The following is a 13,121-nucleotide window of genomic DNA, read 5'->3' as shown; positions in this document are numbered from 1 at the left end:
AGTGGTTCTTGTCCCAAATTGATCGTGTGAGCGTTTTGTACCGAAGACTGTCCTACCCCTGGAAACTGGTCCCCAAGATCATTTTCCAAGAGTGCGGCGGGGCGCTATGGTACTCCGTACATACAGTACATAAATTTAGTACTATGTACAGTACTGTATGCATGTGTATGTACTTGTACATACATACGCGGACGATGACCAAAATCTCCTTGACACTCGGGAGTTTCCTCAATCAGAGAACGAGGAACGAGTTGTGGTAGTCACGGTAGTCTCCTAGAATACCTAGGTACCTGAATAACGGACGATTGCTCACAGTCGGCGAGGGACGGAAAATGAGAGCATATCGGAAGTCGAAATGTGGGGTCCTTCACGTGCTGTGGGCACGGACCTACAATTAACCGCCCCGCACGACACACCAGCGGCCGGTGGAACCGGGCATTCACCTCATTGGAAAAACCCCGCAGACCGACGGGACGATGGTAGGTAGGAGCGATGGACGGGGAAGGATGGCAGCGGTCGTGCCTTGCGTGAGGAAAGGGGACAAGCCACAACCGAATTTCTCAACTGGGTATGGAGTACCGTGAGTAAAGGCGGTCACACCGATACCAGTCGGTATGTGTTGGAAATAGGGGAAGTGCGAAAGCTCAATTAAGAATAAGAGGGCGCCCAAGCTTTTGGCCTAGCGGTATAACGTTGCACTTTCCAACAGTATGTACGGAGTATACCTATGGCCTTTCAGAATTGCGGTCTTGCCGCTGCAGTAAGGAGAGAGCCTGCCAGTGGCCCGATCCAATTCAGGTGTACAGTACTGTACGGATTACGGAGTACCGGTACTTTATAGCTTGAGATGGTGCGATGTCTGTTGGCTGATTAGGTTGACAGCTTCCGTCCCGAAAATTCTCAGTCCTATGTCCCTTCCCGTTTACCTCGCACAGACTTTCGCAGTTGCTCGGGCCTCTGCGAAAGATGTGTCTCGCCCACTAGTTCGGCTTTAAAGTGTACACTTGTACACTAGCGTTGTCAGCATCAAACGGAGCTGCTGGATCGGGATTTCGGATGCTTGTCCCAATTCATCCTGGTGTCGCTCATGAGATGCTCCACGGCAATCTGAGTTCGCTATTCAAGATTGGGTGCCAACCGCAACCACTTGTCTGTGCTCATGCAATGCCGCGCTCCCCGGCGTGTCCTTGGCCTCTTGGATCGGATCCTTAGGGCTGCCTCTGACAACTTTGACAGTTGAGACCCTGAAAAGTGGCGAGGACAGCCCTGCCGCAACAGGCCCGCCATGCTCGTCTGACAGTTCCTTGGGGGCCCCGGTCAAGCTATGCGATCTCGAGCAATTATGAACGACGGAAACACGTCTATCCTTTCAGTACAGCGCCTAGACTTCAAGTTTCGCTCGGCTAAGTGACTCGGGTGGATGGCAACCTGGAATCCAGTGCCGCACGGCCCGGGAGGAGGCGAACGGGTGCTTGGATACCTTATCCTGCCTGTGGCCTCTGGATAACAGGCACACTTTGCTACCAGTCCCTACTCCCTACATCACATCACGTACATACAACCAACGACTTGCTGCAAATCGATTCAAGAAAGAGGGGCTATAGGTTACAGCGCGGCGTCCGTGGCCCAGATGTTTGTGCTCATGCTTACGAGTCACACACATGTAGGGTTTGGGCCTGCAAGTGCTTTGACCCTTAGACGCGGGACGGTTTACTAGCGCTGTTGTTCCTCCTCTTTGCGAGCCCTCACTAACTTCTTCGGAATGGTTTGCCGAGTCTCGGATATCGACCTGATCCAACACTGAGATCTAGACCCAGACATGGATACGCAATACTTATGCTGGAGCAATGCCCGCTCCGTGTCTCATTGGGTCCGCTTTGCAACAGTCGACAACACTTCCTTTCCGGTCTACTTCATGAGCGCCCAGTTACGCATCAATAAGGCCAGCCTTGATGGCGTCCGATACCAAGCCTGACCAGTACGCAGCCCCAGTAGCACCCACACCAGAGGAGCTAGCGGCTCTGCCTCATGACAATGCCGGACCCAAACTCAACGCTATCGTTTGGGCTCTGACGGGAGTTTCCGGCCTTGTCCTTGGCCTCCGCATTTATTGCAGGCTTCTCCGCCGAAAGGGGCTTTGGTGGGACGATGCATTTCTCATCGCGGCTTGGGTAAGGCGGTGGGCATTCCGTTTGAATTCTTTATCAGCTGACAGGAGATAATTCAGCTCTGCATCACGGTGGAGTCGGCCATGCTCACGGCATGCACCAATCTAGGGTATGGCCTTCATATCTGGGACTTCGACCTCACGAACATGGCCCCTCTGCTGGTCCTCATCAACGTGGCCGGGACCTTCTCCGTCACGGCTGCCATCTGGTCCAAGACGAGCTTTGGCATCACGCTGCTCAAGCTGTCCGACGGCTGGGCCAAGAAGGCAGTGTGGTTCATCCTCGTATCCATGAACATTGCCATGGGCCTCAGCGCCCTGTTCCCTTGGGTAAACTGCACACCCGTGCAAAAGGCCTGGGATCTGACTGTCGTGGGGACGTGCTGGGCACCCGAAGTTACGGCTCACTACAATATCTTTTCAGGGGTGTACTCGGCCTGCATGGACTTCGCTCTCGCCTTGCTTCCTTGGCAGTTCATTTGGGGTTTACAAATGAAGAAGAAGGAGCGGATTGGTGTCGGCATTGCCATGAGCATGGGGGTTTTGTGAGTCGACCTTCCTATCCCTTTTCGAGAACTATGTTATGGACCCCCGGCGCTAACTGACGTCGTTTGTAGCGCTGGCATCACAGGCCTGGTAAAAGTCAGCAAGATTCCCAGAATGCTGTCCGGTGATTTTGGTAAGCTCAACTCCCGTCCTCCACAGCAATGCTTACTAGCCCCTTACTAACAATGATATGTAGCCGATGGTGTCGATCTGTGGTATGGACTCTCGGAACACCCCCTCCGACCCCCGACTTGGGGTTTCTAGGAACAAGAATTACTGACTGGGCCCGATGAGCAGGCTTTGGGGCAATGCCGAGACAACTGTCACGATAATCGCCGCCAGCATACCAATGCTCCGAGTCATGATACGCGATGCTACCGGGTCTCAGCAGGCGTACGGATCGAGTGGCTATCACAAGGATCAGGCTTCGAGCTCAAACAAGCACAACTCGCGGGTCGTGACAATCTCGAGCGGGCCCATGTCCAGCGACACGAACATGGTGAAGGCGAGCAATGACGACGACAGCGATTCAGGGATACTTGGCGAGATGAACCAAGAATCGCTTAAAATGGGTCGAATACTGAGGACGCGCGACTTTAGTCTCAAGTACGATATTGAGAATCACAAGTGAAGAGGGCTAGGGTGGGCCAAGAGCCCATCCAGTCTTTTCCTGTACCCGATTTCCTAGTAGCAGGTAGCGGGGATATAAATGTTCAATGGTCTTATTTACACTCAGCGTGGTATGTTTGAAAGCTAAGTACAGTACGGCCCACTTATACCTCTCCCGCCTCATCTCGTCGATAGAGGGGACGTCCTGCTCTGCATTACCCCACATGCATCACGGGACAATATTGGCGCCTTTCAAATGACAGCCCCTACGACCAGACACGAGACTTTGGATATCCGTATAATAGCCGTTTAAGTTAAGCCTTGAGTTCGCTCTAGCAACCTCCGTTCGTCGAGAAACATACAAAGCGGACCAACTCCGATTCTCTAGAATCACTCTCTGCTTTCCTTCCTCCCCACCGGAAGGAGATCGCGCGTGAAGGTCAGGCCGAGCTCAGACACGTCGGGGACCACGTCACGGGCTATTGTGAGGCCAGGGCGCACTTGACGATATTGAACGACGGACATCACATGGTGGCCCAGATGGACAACACCAGCCGCTTCAGGACCTTTGTTAACCTTATCAATCTGCAACGCTGGGAGTCTCTGGGTGACGTCGTGAGGACCAGCTTGTCATACAACAAGCGTGACATGCCACTGGACGAGTTTGCCACAGTTCTGAAGCACGAGTTTGGGCCTACGCCAACCAGTACCATCGAGATTGTCACGCTAGTCGGCGGCGGGGAGTCCGGGGACAACGCTGACAGTCCACTGGTAGGCGCCCGACTCCGCGTTAGAACTGAAACGCTGGCAACAGACCCGGAGGCCCCAGAGGTCTTGTCCGAGTCGGCTGCCAGACCGGCACAGTCTGAGTATTTCCGACACATGTTCGTCCACTTTCATGACGACAAGATTGGTGCGGTCTATGATATGTCAGAGAGAGGTCAGAATCAAGGCGCAGGTCCCCAAACCAAGACAGTTTTGCCGCCACCAAGTCCAAGTCGGCCACCTCCAGCCCTATCGTCAATCGACATGAGGCAGTTTTACGCCGACTACATTGCCTGCATCAACAGCGGCAACATGGCACGGGAACTCCACCGATTCTGCAGCCCGTCGGGGGTTGTGTGGAACGGTACGGGATTCACGGTACAGCAGTACGGCGACATGATGCAAGAGAGCATGGATGCTATATCTGGCCTTCGCTTTGACATACATACTTTGCTGGTGGATGAGAACAGGCAACAGCTGGCAGCACGGCTTGAGTTCACGGGAACTCCTGTTAGGCCTTACCAGGGCGGCATCCCGAACGGACGGCCCGTGTTCTTTGCCGAGCATGTCTTCTACTGGCTGGAGCAGGGCAGGATATCGGACGTGCTATCGATCGTGGACTGGGAAGACTACAGGTCACAGCTTGCTGGTTGATGACTTGGTATGGCGAAGGTTCGAAAAGCTACGAGCAGTTCAATGGCGCGAATGATGAACCGTTAGTATTATCGACAACAAGTGATCATGTTGCACTGCTCAGGCAGCTCCCTGTCGTGTACAGTGATATACATGGAGGTAGTCAAGATGACGGCCGGGTAGACAACCAGCTGCAGTCCTAAGAAATCCAGCGATCTGTCAAGTAGCCAGTCACGAACGCGTAGACAGCCTTGTGCAACAAGTCAACCACCTGCTCGCCTACAGGCCAAGTCCTGTATGCAGTTCATCAGTCCTGTGTCAACAACAATCCCGTCACAGTGACCACCACTGCAGTCAAACGGGTTCATGCAAATAGGTACTTACCAAGGCGGCGCCCCCACTCCCGTCCAGTTCTCCAGCGTCTGGTCAATCAACAGCCTCAACCCGGTGAACATGAAATCCGTAAACGGCCCGCGGAGGCCGTAGTAGCTCGCGAGCGCGCGGAACGTGGCGGCCACGGCGCCCTGGCCGTAGTGCATCGCCATGTTGAGGTTCCAGAGCTCCTGTGCGTTTCGTGGCGTGGCATTGATCAGCCTCGCGAGGGTCTTCCCGGGCACCTCTGAGTTCGGTCGTCCTGTGAAGATCTGTTCGATCTTTTCCGTCATGGTCATCCTGCAAGTCCGCAGTATGGTCAGCAAGCTGAGCGAGACATTCCATGTCTGCCAGTACAACTGGTGGTAGGCAGGACCAGGCATGGAACTTACGCTGCTACACCGAGGGCACCGGCGCATACGCCGTATACAATGACTGTGCCCCATCCCATCTTGGGATAAGAACGTGTAGAGTCTGTTGTGAAGCGGGACATGTTCAGGCGGTAGTAGACGGTTTGCAGAATTTCGGCGAATGTGGCGGCAACAAATTGTCAAGTAAAACCCCTGAAGGCTTCAAGTCGTTTGTGAAAGGGCCTGAAATAGCGCGAGAGTAGGTATGACATGAACCCAAAGTTCAATTGTAGACGCATCTTCAAAGCGTGGTGGGGTGAACGTTTGAGCGACCGACCAACGACGTCACCACTCAAAGAGTTTAGGGGAATTGTTGATCCCCGCTTGCATAGGGCAACCGAAAGTGAGAGACCTTCTACCGCCCAAAACTTCCTGGTATCATTTCCTCAGAAAGCATTATGGAAATGAACTTGCAACTCAATACCAGCAAACAATACCTTACTATTAGTTCCAATTTCCCAGTAACGACGGTACTTGACTGGAACATCGGACAGTCGTACTCCTTCCAATGCGCCCAACTCCCTGAAAAACGAATCTAAACAAAACCATTACTCCCCGGACCCGGCCTTACGCCCTTCGCAGCTATGTTGTCCTCCGAGCGTCTGCGTATGATAAAAGCCAGGCCAAGCACAAAGTCGGTCTGATTGCGCTGCGTCGCCGTGAGATGCATCAGCGCGTTGATGACACGACTGGCCAGGCGTTCAGCCGTCATGTCGTTCAGCTCAGCCGCCTCGGTGACGTCAGCCCATACGTTGAGCAGCAGCTTGAGAAGATCACGGTCACGGCCGTGGATGCCCAGCAAAGCCTCCTCCCAGAAGTCGATGCCCTGGTCCAAGCGGATGGCGAGCGAGCCACGGACCGTAGCTTGCCGGGAGAGCGCTATCCAGCGCTTGCCAATGGACCCGGAGACGAGAGGCTTGGGGAGCTCCGAGAGGAATAGCAGAATCAAATCTGCGGCGTCATGAACGCTGAAGTGAGACCAGTTCAGTTCTTTCCCGTAGCTGGTCTCGGGCGAGCTGAAGATCTCCTTGAGCTGCGCTACACGTTGCTGGTCGCCTTGTATGCCAAAGAGATGGGGGGTTCCCAGGCCGCAGTCGCGGATGTGATAGGTGCACCGGAGAACGCAAAGGGGGTAGGCTCGGGTCGTGTGGGAGGAATTGCCACTGCCGGCGTGCCTGACACCGGCGACGCCCTTTGCCACCTTCATGCTCTGCGTAATGGTTACACCGAAAACCTCAGATTCAGTCTTCGGATGCCCGATTTCGAGCTCAGAGGATGCGCGCTTGAGACCGAGAGTTCTAAGTGCCTTTGAGAACCTAGAGCTGCTCCGCTGTAATTGGAAGGCGCGTCCATCGTCCATATTTTCATGCTTCCGGTTCTCGAACTGCGAGCCGCTTGTTGGACGCATTGGCGACGACAGGTCTTCATGGGAACTCTCCCACACTGAGGACAGTACCGGGCCGAAACCACTGCCTCTTTGATATTCGCTGCTCGAGTCGGATGCAGAATAGGAATCCCGAGCTTCGGTAGCGAGCTGGGTCACGGGGATAAAGTAGCCCTCCTGAAAAGGACGGCGCTGACCGCGTGTGGTCGGGGAAACGGTTGGGGGACGAGAGCTCATCGAATAATTAGAATCATATGTCCTATCTGTGCTGGAAGAGTATCGATCGGACCAGCTTGGTCGTGTGCTCGTAGGACTGAACCGTGAGGCGGACCTTGGAGGAACCGGCGGTGTTTGGATTGGCATTTCGTTGAGTTCGCCGTCGAACTCGTCCGCTGCCTCCTTCAAAGGGCTGAGTGCAACACCCACCGGCGGGCTCGGGTCTGTGTGTTTTCCTCTTGGCGAACACGCCTCGTCGTAACTCATGTCGATGGCGCTATCGGGGGTCTCGTTCAATGATGAGCGGCCATCTCGGGGGTGACCTAGTGCTTGGGCCTCCGGGTGGTCGTAAGTGCTGGCGACTGCCTCGGCATGCAAGCTGTCGAGGTAATGTTTGAGTTTCGCAAGCGCTACATTTTGTTGCAGACTCTTGTGAAGGCCACTGCTGAGCTCAATAATCCGGGCCACTACTACTTCCCGTTCAGAGACATCTTCTGTCGGGCCGCCGCGCTTGGTTTGCCGCCCGGGAACTCTCACCATTGGCGGGTCTCGCTCTTGAGATCTAGATTTAAGAAGTGAGAAGTCAGTTGACCGGACAGGTTGACCAGACGGCTGACACGTACACAGTTGCCAAATCTGCCGTAAGACCAAGCACTAGTTTGTATATACCAAGTGTCCACCTCAAACTCCCGACCTGACGGCGACTGGCGAGCCATCGTGACCTTTTCTCCGCCAGAGGCAACCCGGGCCGGTTAATGATGAGCAGGCACCCGTGAAGTTCTTCAATCACGGTGAGACAGGTGTGAAGGACAACGGGGGTCTGCTTTGCTAGGGGAGCCGACAGCGACCCCAAGTTGACCTTGAGCAGGTCAAAGACGCAGTCGAGAGAGCGCAGCTCGGCCTCGAGCGCGTTGAGCTCGGGCTGGGATTCGCGCACTTCTCGCGTCAAGTCGCTGAGGGCGAGCGATGTTCTTACAATCGCATCACTCGCTGCAAAGCAGCTTGCGTTCACAGATCTGTCGCCGCCACGAGGTGACGAGTGTCAGTCCAGATGTGGGCATGCAGGTGGCGGTTGAATGGACTTGCATGCAATCCATGATAATCCCCGTCTTCGTGTCCAAACCTCATCAAGTACCCCGGCGCTCACGATACTCATTGACTGTTGCCGCGCGACGGCTTGTCGGGATAGCAGTTGCTTAGAACATTTGTGAAGTTGGACAGATGCTGAGGATTGCCCAGGCTATAGCGGGGATCGCAGTTTTCATGTGGGCAATGCCGCGAGAGAATCGTGGGGGATTTTGGCCCCGGCCGCGGCGTATGCGGCTTCGTCTCCGGCCGTAGTTCGAGGCCCCTGACTTTTCTGGGAACTCGGGTGGATGAGTGGATGCAGGGAGTGACCGTAGGGTGGTATTGGCCGATTAACGCCGAGCTGCCCCCTGAAGTATTGGAATGGTGCACATCTGGACCGGGTGTGAAGCAGTCGGTGACAGTAGAAAAGCATCTTGTGTGCGTACGGTAGTAGACAGGTAAACACACTCTTTGCGATTTTGCGACTTTGCGACGGGACTTTGCGGGAGTTGTCGTGAGGTGCTCCCACCTTCCGCTTTACTGTGTAGAAGGGGTTTTCACAAAAGGGACGGGAGACGGCGGGGAGAGCAAACCACGAACACCTATCCTCATCCCTGCGCACGGACCATGTTACCTTAGGCTTGGGGTCTTGTTATCACTCACTGTCACCCGCGGGAAGGTGGGTTCGGTGGGGTAACAGGGGACCGTGAGGTTTCACCATCCAGGACCAGCTTCCAGATTCGTTGAAAGCATTTTGAAGTGCCAGAGCGATGGGCGGAAGTTGGGACCAGATTTTGCAAGCCGGAAAAGGTACATAAGATTCGGCGCGGTTGACTTCCAGGTTGTTCTCAGTCAGAACTTGCATTGGACCCTTCATGCACGAAATGCGCCCGTCTTGACCCGGGGATACATCATACCTAAGGTACCCGAGCTGTGGTACCCGACTTACTGTACGTACGGTACAAAGGTGCCAGATTTACCCCTCTTCATTAGACTCTCGAGCAGGTTGATTTGACTATGGAGTAAGCTCCAGCTTGGTGCGATACGTTTATACCCTGTGTTGCCTTCCCGTATGTATGTTCAGAGATTCTTTGAAGGTTTGAACTTTGAAGACTGGAATCGCTTATCCGAGTCTGTCTTGGCGCAGGTCGTGACTTGCTTGAAGATAGCCTTGAGGGATGATGCTACCTGGCATCTGTCGGTTAGTCTCGTTCAGGCTGATGGGGGTGAATTGCATCGCAACGAAGATGCTGGGTAGACGGGAGTTCTGCAAGGTGGCGAGAGAAAAGTGAGACAGAGAACTTGAAAAGAGAGAGAGAAAGAAGAGGGAAAGAGGGGAAGGAGGAAGGTCCAACAGTTCCAACTGCCATGTGTTGCCCTCGTACGTGTTACATAGAGGGGATACATCGCTTTTCGCTCCAATGCGCCTTCTACAAAGGACTAGTACGGAGTACGTACAAATAGAACAATTCACCATGCCTAGCTCTTTAAATCGCTACGACTAGAAGCTTACATATCAAGGCCCCTGGCTCTGCTCCTTAGCTATCGTTTTTCTCCTTATATCCTCCTGTGCAGTATGGTTTAATTCTGGATCGCACCTTAGGTACGGTCAACTCACAAGCCCACTTTTTGCTTGTCACAATAGCAGGTACTCCACAGTCATCCAGTGAAAGAGTGCTTCACAATATGTTGTGGCAGACTCGAACAAACTGAAGAAGTGCTGCATACTCCTCATACCAGGAGCCAAGAGGAATTTTGGCCGTATTATCAGGTTCGTGCCTAACGGGGTCAATCAGATGAGCCTAATAAGGGGAGGCACTAAGATTGAGAGAAAGTAGCAAGTGATGCTGATGAGATGAGATGAGATTCTGATGAAGTGTTTATTGCTCGGCAGCCATGATTACTAGCCTTGACTACAGAGGCTACATGTCGAGTAATCATACTCAAAGGACAATATCATGATGTAACTATCCTCGCATTCAATTTTGATCAAGATGCCCTGAAAAAGGTAGCGTTTATAAAATCCAGGGAAGGCAACTTGAGAACCCTGGCGCGTGAAAAGGGCAGCGTGCCCCTTAGGCTCAAATCGAACTTCGGTGGCAAGCTTACAACTCCCTGGACTTGATCCGATCTCAGATGCCATCATGCCAAGATTAAGGATAAGATCAACAAGATCAAGGCGAGCTTGGGCGACCCTTCGGGCTGCAGGCAGGTGGATGGTCGAAGTCGAACACGTAGCAGACGCATTGGCGGTGAGCCTCCCCGCACCGGCAAGTCATCCCTTCGCTGGCTTGCAGTTGCAGGCAGCCAGGCGCCTTGGTCGATGGTCCATGAAACGTCACACGTGCTCCCTGTCCTATCTAGATCTAGATCACATTCCTGATAGCTCATGAGAATTCCGATTTACTCACCTCTGCCTCTTTCCAGGAAGTTTGAGCCGGGAAAACTGAGATTCATGGTGAGCGAGATGGTGCTGTACTGTACGTTTGGAGTTGCTGCTTCGGCCCGCACCTCCCGCTGGGCTGAGCGTCACGCCCTTGTTAACTAGGGGACTGACTCCCCTGAGCAGTGCTAGCATTCAGGCCACAGTGGGGATCGCGGATGCTGTCAGGTGTCCGGTGGAGCCAGATGGCACATGGGAAAGCAGCAAGGATGTCGGTTCCCTAGCGCCTTTTTGCCCAGTTGACCGCCAAACCTCTCATGGCAACTCCCTTTTGGGCCAACATTGCAATGCCACTGCGGGCTGCAGCGACCCACAGGTCGATGAGTATGCGCCGGCTGCACGACCAGCGGTCAACGGCGCCTGAACGGCGTTAGTCAATGCTGTATGGCTCATTTCTGCCCGAGGATGGCGAACACTTGTCTGCATTGCCGTGATCCATGCTGCTCATCCGATGATCCGATCTCGGTCTAGCTGACCTTCTCGAAGTCGAAGCCTGCTTCGCGGGGGTATGTAAGGATGGCGGGCCCTTGTTGTCCAGACCGGGCGTTTGCTCTGCTTCCCCCTCACTCACGTCTGATTCCACTCGCATACCCGTACAAGTGCTTACCGCTTCAGAACCCCGGCTTACTCAGTCAATATCGAACATATCATCCGACCATCTCAACAATGGCCGCTGCTGTAGCTGTTCCCCTCTCTGCCATCAACGACGAGCATGGCGGCGTCCTGCCCCCGAGTGCCATGGTCCAGCACTCGCCCCGCCATGGCCGGAGCCGGGGGATGAGCTTCAAGGGCAAGGCAGGTAGGGGACGCCGTTACAGCGTGGTCGAGGACCGGGACGTGACCATCTCCAAGGCACTTGTCTTTGTCGTCAAACGGGCTGTCCAGAAAGATGAGGTTGAGGAGGGAGATGACGGGGAGTATGTCGTGGCAGATGCAGAGGGCTGGGTACTCGTTGCAGACGTGGTACGTCCTGCTTATAGTCCGAAATGCATGCCCAGTGTTACTGACTTTCGCCGTCTTCCTCCAGTTGGCGCACTCGAGGATCTCCCCCTTGGGCGTCACACTCGAGGACGTCCAGCGAATCATAGCAAGCGCCACCAAACCGCGGCTCGATCTGCGCCCGAGGCCCGGCGCAGAGGAGAACTCGGACCCCGCGTCCTGGCAGATCAGCAGTCTTGCCAACCGGGACACCGTCGCCGCCCCCGTACCGGTGGGCGACAGGCTCACCGCAGACATCGAGGGACTACCGGAATTCGTGGTCTACGAGACCTCGTATCAGCGGTACCCGCTCCTGCTGGCCTCGGCCGCAATCACCCGCGCGCCGGGCGGCAGCGAGTATCTCTCGTTCCGGCCCGTGACTGTGGGAGACGACGGCGCTAACGAGACTCGCGGAGATGCTGCCGAGGTCAGCGTGTGGATCCACCTGCGCTCGGCTCTGCAGGCGGAGCCGGCGCTGGTCTGGCACCGCGCCGATAATGGCATGATTATTACTGCGGGTGAGGTTCCGAGGAGTTTGTGGAAGAAGGCGGTGGCGCGTCGACCCGACGTTGGGGTCTTGTTTGAGGATGGGGAGGTCCGCAAGGAAGTGCCTGGTAATCTGCGCGGGAAGGGGGCAAAGGGGAAGGGTCGCAAGGGCAAGATGGCGCTGCAACGTGCAGGGAGCGGTGATGATTCAGGCAGCGCCAGTGAGGAATGAGCAATTTCCTAAGGGATAAGTAGCCCACTGGGGAGTTTCTTACTGTGGCCCAAATTCAAAGGGAGGACTCTGCCTGTGATGGCACGCCCCTTCCGCTTTGAACGATTCAGTCCACGCAAAGCACTACTTGGCAGGTGGACATGCGGCCAACTGAGATCGAAAGAGATGTGTTGGTGCAGGCAAATTTTATATGTGAAAATGATCCCCTCTACTACCCCTCCTAACATGGCGATCTCCCGCCAGAAGTTCTAAGTTCCCACGACTTGAAGAAAGGCATGGAAGCACAACCTGTACCTCGGCAGCCAAACCCTATGCACCTGTTCGAGTAACACTTTGGCAGCTATACTCCCAAGTCTCCCGCCTGACGTCGAGTCAGCTGTGAGAACTTGACACATTTTTCAGGTATCATCTTGGAGGCATCTGTGGGAGACAACCTGAAGGTCTCACAGCTCAAATACTTGCGTACTCCGTTGACTGTACTACAGCTTCTCCTTTCATGTCCACCAGCACAAACGATGGACCCTTTACTACTCCCCCTTGATTCCGAGAGCAGGCCTCCATTCAAAGTGATGACTGCCTTCCCCCGGCTTCCCAGGTCTCCCCGCCTTGAGATCGAAATTATGTGTGCCAAGTAAACAAGCTCGCCTCCTCTGAGAGACATGTATCGTCAGTGCGGGATCACATTTGGCTGTGAAAAAACCTTGCTGCAAGATACCAACCGAAGTTGTAGGCAAATTCAGGAACGCTAGGTGAATTTTCCAAGGTCGATTGAGAAGCAAGTGGCGGGGACGCTGACCACAGCGCTATGTGCA

The 13,121-nt window shown here is 54.5% G+C and overlaps 4 protein-coding genes across 4 annotated transcripts; 2 read left to right on the top strand and 2 right to left on the bottom strand.

Moving 5' to 3' along the window:
- Positions 1-1,952: 1,952 nt before the first annotated feature.
- Positions 1,953-4,741, top strand: N656DRAFT_786596 (uncharacterized protein; the record flags this gene model as incomplete). Its single annotated transcript, XM_064816542.1, has 7 exons — positions 1,953-2,171; positions 2,228-2,512; positions 2,642-2,712; positions 2,785-2,846; positions 2,910-2,928; positions 3,011-3,319; positions 3,877-4,741. The coding sequence occupies 7 exons, from the start codon at positions 1,953-1,955 to the stop codon at positions 4,739-4,741; spliced, it is 1,830 nt and encodes a 609-aa protein (XP_064673703.1).
- A 178-nt stretch (positions 4,742-4,919) lies between these two features.
- On the bottom strand, positions 4,920-5,543 carry N656DRAFT_794469 (uncharacterized protein; the record flags this gene model as incomplete). Its single annotated transcript, XM_064817278.1, has 3 exons — positions 4,920-5,013; positions 5,105-5,392; positions 5,485-5,543. The coding sequence occupies 3 exons, from the start codon at positions 5,541-5,543 to the stop codon at positions 4,920-4,922; spliced, it is 441 nt and encodes a 146-aa protein (XP_064673702.1).
- Positions 5,544-5,811: 268 nt separating this feature from the next.
- On the bottom strand, positions 5,812-8,527 carry N656DRAFT_226617 (uncharacterized protein). The gene is made up of 3 exons (XM_064808941.1): positions 8,193-8,527; positions 7,726-8,118; positions 5,812-7,664 (listed from the first exon to the last, which is right to left on the bottom strand). Exons 1-3 carry the CDS (start codon positions 8,228-8,230, stop codon positions 6,038-6,040), a joined length of 2,058 nt encoding a protein of 685 aa, XP_064673701.1. The 5' UTR covers positions 8,231-8,527; the 3' UTR covers positions 5,812-6,037.
- A 2,752-nt stretch (positions 8,528-11,279) lies between these two features.
- On the top strand, positions 11,280-12,309 carry N656DRAFT_765147 (uncharacterized protein; the record flags this gene model as incomplete). The annotated part of the gene is made up of 2 exons (XM_064813380.1): positions 11,280-11,576; positions 11,641-12,309. The coding sequence occupies 2 exons, from the start codon at positions 11,280-11,282 to the stop codon at positions 12,307-12,309; spliced, it is 966 nt and encodes a 321-aa protein (XP_064673700.1).
- Positions 12,310-13,121: the final 812 nt, after the last annotated feature.

This window comes from Canariomyces notabilis, assembly GCF_033297395.1.
Source record: "Canariomyces notabilis strain CBS 508.74 unplaced genomic scaffold N656scaffold_2, whole genome shotgun sequence".
Classification (NCBI taxonomy): Eukaryota; Fungi; Ascomycota; class Sordariomycetes; order Sordariales; family Chaetomiaceae; genus Canariomyces; species Canariomyces notabilis.
This window is presented reverse-complemented; position numbering and strand designations above follow the sequence as displayed.